Raw genomic sequence first — 4511 nt, forward strand, 5'->3', positions numbered from 1 at the left:
AGCTCCTCTATTAGAAGTAGAGCCACTGAGGCTCCTCCTAGATCTATGCAAGAACACTGACCACTTGACCTTGTCATGAGTGTATCAGTCCTTAGTGTATTCAGAAGACATTGGTTTGCTCTGGTACATACAATCACATAGTTTTTCCCTTCCTCTAGTATGAAGGTTATATCAGTAAAGCTTATATGTTGTTTTGTCTTAAAGGTGTTCTATAATTCCTTCATCTGTTTCTATCACAGAATAGAGACTACTTGGTATAACAGCAGATGAAGAATTTGGAGTGTACCTAACCTTCTCCTTGGAAATTCATAATCTTCTCTGACAACCACCTGGCCCCATGGGGAAATGGGGTAACCGGGTGGCGTATATGAATCCTATAGAAATGACCAGGTGCAGGAGTGCAAGTCAATCTGCTAGCCCAACTATCCAAGATTATCTGAATCTACCAAGGCCCACATAGGAAGAAATAAAGAAACAATTAGAGAATAAAAAGAAAGGCTCCAAGGCATTGGCTGAATTTGAAGAAAATATGAATCAAAATTGGAAGAAAGAGCTTGAGAAATGCAGAGAGAAAGCATTAGGTGGAAATGTGAATACATCCAAAAGAAAAGAAGGACAGAAAAAGAAGAAGAAATCATGTCAGTATACATTCTCTTCATCGAGCTCTGATTCATCAAGCAGTTCTCCAGATTCTGAAGATGAGTCCCAGAAACAAAGGAAAAAGAGAAAGAAAAAGAAGAGTCATTCACACAAATCATCAAAGAGCTCAACATCTGAATCAGAATTACAGAGCAAAAAGCTTCCCCGATAAAAGAAAAAGGCAAAAGATGAAACTGGGGAAGAGAAATATACCAAGAGCTACAGCAAAAAAAGAACCTATTCAGAATCCTCATTTGAACCAGATTATGAAGAAGAGGGGAATACAAAAAAGAAAAGAAAATATCATGAGCAGGAAAGAGAAATGGAAAAGGTGAAAAAGAAGAAAAAGAAGAAACATCACAAGAAACACCAGAAGAAGAAGAAGAAGAAGAAGAAGAAGAAGAAGAAGAAGAAGAAGAAGAAGAAGAAGAAGAAGAAGTCTAATTCAAGTCACCAGTCAGTGTAACAGTGATGAAAAACAAGTTTTCTAGATTTAAAATAAATCACAGTCTAAAGCAAACTTCCACTGTGAGAAACTAGGTCATACTCAGCAAACTGCATGAGTTTCCCTGTGTTGATCAACTTATTTTGAACTTTCTGCTGCCAGCGAAAAATGCAATTGTTCCAGAAAAGGCCATATTTTTTGCCTGCAACTTCTAAATAGGATTTTATATGTTTAATGTCTGTCATTATACCTAATATGTACTCCTATTGGAACCAAAACTCAGTTTTCATACTAGTGTTAACAGTTTTTGAGTTAAATTAAAATGTTTTAGATAATGTATAATTTTTTCAGTCAAAGAAAATTTTATTTATTTATTTATTTATTATTAATTTATTCTTGTTACATCTCAATGGTTATCTCAGCCCTTGTATCCTCCCATTCTTCCCTCCCTCCCATTTTCCCCTTATTCTCCTCCCTTATGACTGTGACTGAGGGGGATTACCTCCCCCTGTATATGCTGGCAGCAGGTTACCAAGAAGAGATAATGTATAATTTTGACTAAATATATATATTTAATGTTAAATGTATGTAATTTATAAACATCTTTAAAACACAGTCAGAAAAAATGCTGACAATTATAGTTGACAGTTTGGAAGATAAGATAATATTGTTGTTTAAAAATTAATTTTGTAACTACATTATGTTAATGTTATATTTTTCTTCAAGAAGTTTATACTTTACATTGGGGAAGGGCTTACATCAGGGAGTAGGGAGGTTGTGTTTGCTACTCTGGCTAGATGAATAGTGTGCCTTTAATCCTTCTTACACATGCTATTTTTGCCTGTGCAGCAGCCATTTTTTTTCTTACATAGTGAAATTCTAGAATGTTATTGTGCAATGTATTAAGTGATCAAGAAAGCAGTTTACAGTATAAAGCCCTCAAAGCTATGACATTTACCTCCACTTCAGCACTATTCACTCTACAGCATGGAAAGCTATTTAGCATTAGAATATTATATGATTGGAACTAACTTTTATTTTTGAAGGGAAATCATTTAAAACTGATCCTCATTTTGTTTGTTTTTTATTAATAAGTATTATGACTTTTTAACATTTTTTGGCTGCCACTTTAATTACCCAGTGATGCTCTTTATCAAAAGTGGTGATCCTTTTAAATATAATTTGTGGTTAAGACACAAAGTTCAAGCTTGTAGTATCTTAAACTTTGGTTATTAATTTCATCTCATTAGTGTGTCGAAATTGCATATTTGCTGAAATATTTAGCGTGAAAGAGAAGGTCTTTAAGAAATTTTAATATCTTTATATTGAATCTGGTTAACTATAATCAAGTTGAGTGTCAGACTTCTAGTATGCTGTGTGTCTTGTTATATAAAACTACTGTCAAAATATTATTATGTTATTTAAAAAGCTTTTTCTCTTAAACATCAGTATTGAATTAAAAAGAAGCTAAATTTAGGTCATCATGCCATCATTTGTGTGTGTGTGTGTCCATATTTTACTAAGATCTGGTGCCTTGTGTCTATTTCTGACTCATTTTCACCACTAATGTTAAAAATGAGTTGAAAATATTTTTACATTTTTATAACAGAGTAGCATAAATTACAGCTATTTGTCAAGAATACCTATTACAGAAGATGCACTAATAAAAATGACATGGTACAAAGTATTTTGGCGTGATGAGAGAGGCTCAGTGCTTGTTTGTTTCTTTTTTCAAATAATAGGTGATTTCATCTCAGATTTTTTGAATCAAAAGTAAAATTATGTGTAACATCTGGTAGCTAAATGACTTCTCACTTCTGAAGAACATTGCAGTGGTAATATGGGATTCTCTCAATATGATTCTTGGAGTATTGTAGTAATGCCATACTAGATCACCTTGGAGTTTCATAAATAAATTTGTTTCTTAAAAATATCTATATGTATATTGCTGGTAAATTACTGTATTTAAGGAATATTTTATATACATATAAAATTTTTTCAAGAGTATTCATTAAATGTTTTTAAAGATGTATTATTTGTTGAATATGACAAAAACACTAACAATTCATCCTATATCTCTGTGCTCCATTCACTTCCCAGCTCTTTGTAGTTAGGGGAACCCCTTTAACTATTCCAAGCAGAGGGACTGAAAAAAGGAGTGATATTTTCATTTCCCTTCTGGAGCAGAAACATGCTCATCAGATGTTCCTGCATCTTTAACCATAACTGTAATGCAGAGGCAAGCCACCAAGAAAGATGAAATCTGGATCTTTATGTCACACTTTAGAAGGGTTTTGCCATGGAAAACTGATGAACTTGCAATGGACTTTCTGATAGTAAGAAATAAATTCTTATGTGTTCAGCCACTTGGGTCCTGCATTCTTGTATCACCATTTAACCTAACCTAACTTGCACAAAACAGAGAACTCTAAAACATCTGTTCATCATTTACAAAAGTAATTCACTTACCTTTATTAGATATTTCTACAGATGGCTGATTAATCCAAAAGAGATATATATGTCATACTGAAAGAACATGTTTATTTTATTTGCATTCATTTTCACATACCAACACTAGAACAGTTTGGTTTTATATCCTAATTCATTCCTCTTATTATAGCCTAAAAAGATTTCCAGGAACCAATTTGAGGAAAAATATTATTTTAAAACATTCATTGTTACTTGATGAGGAAGAATATTGTTTTCTTTTCTTTTTTGTATAAGTAAATATAAGGATATTTAACATGTAGTCTCCATATTGAAGCATTATGTCTAACTGTAAAGCACTGGTATTGTTTTGATTGCTTTATGTGGTTAGTAAGAAAGCTTCAACAATAATATTCAACTAACTTTAATACAGAAAGGGAAGCAGCCAGAGCATCAATGAGAAACATGGGAGACTGGAAACATCAGTACAATCTAGATGAAAATTTTAATTGCAAGAATATCTGAAAGTTCTTCAGTTGAAGATGAGAGTTTCAACTGAGATAAAAGAACCAATAAAATCAAGTGCCCAGTCTTTTCATCTGGTGATAATTTCACAACTATAAATTTATTTTGATTTATTACACATGATAGTTATATTGCAATTGTTTTGAGTGTGTGTATGTTTGTGTGTTATGTGTGTGTATGTGTTGCTGTTGTGTGTTATAGATTCATGTGTATGAGGGTTAGCATAACTTTAAGCCAGTGGTTGACATTTGTCCAACAATTTCTACCTTATCTTTTGTGTAGGGCAAGGCTTTTTATGGAAGTGGAACCTCATTGATTCAGCCAAGTGGGTAGCCATTACCTCATACCCCACTCCAAGCACTGGGCTTACTGATATGCCTTTTTACTGAACATTCAGGTGATGCTTGTGATTTAAACTCAGACGCTTGTGTATTTATTTCAAGCAACTTGCCTTTGGAGCTTTTCCACAGCACTC

General features: G+C 33.1%; 1 protein-coding gene across 1 annotated transcript; it reads left to right on the forward strand.

Moving 5' to 3' along the window:
- Positions 1-337: 337 nt before the first annotated feature.
- Fam133a (family with sequence similarity 133 member A) lies at positions 338-1027 on the forward strand (the record flags this gene model as incomplete). The annotated part of the gene is given in 1 exon segment (XM_051141827.1): positions 338-1027. A coding segment is annotated over 1 exon segment (690 nt), but the record flags the coding sequence as incomplete, so codon positions are not given.
- Between the last annotated feature and the right edge of the window lie 3484 nt (positions 1028-4511).

Source organism: Acomys russatus, chromosome X (assembly GCF_903995435.1).
Source record: "Acomys russatus chromosome X, mAcoRus1.1, whole genome shotgun sequence".
Taxonomy (NCBI): domain Eukaryota; kingdom Metazoa; phylum Chordata; class Mammalia; order Rodentia; family Muridae; genus Acomys; species Acomys russatus.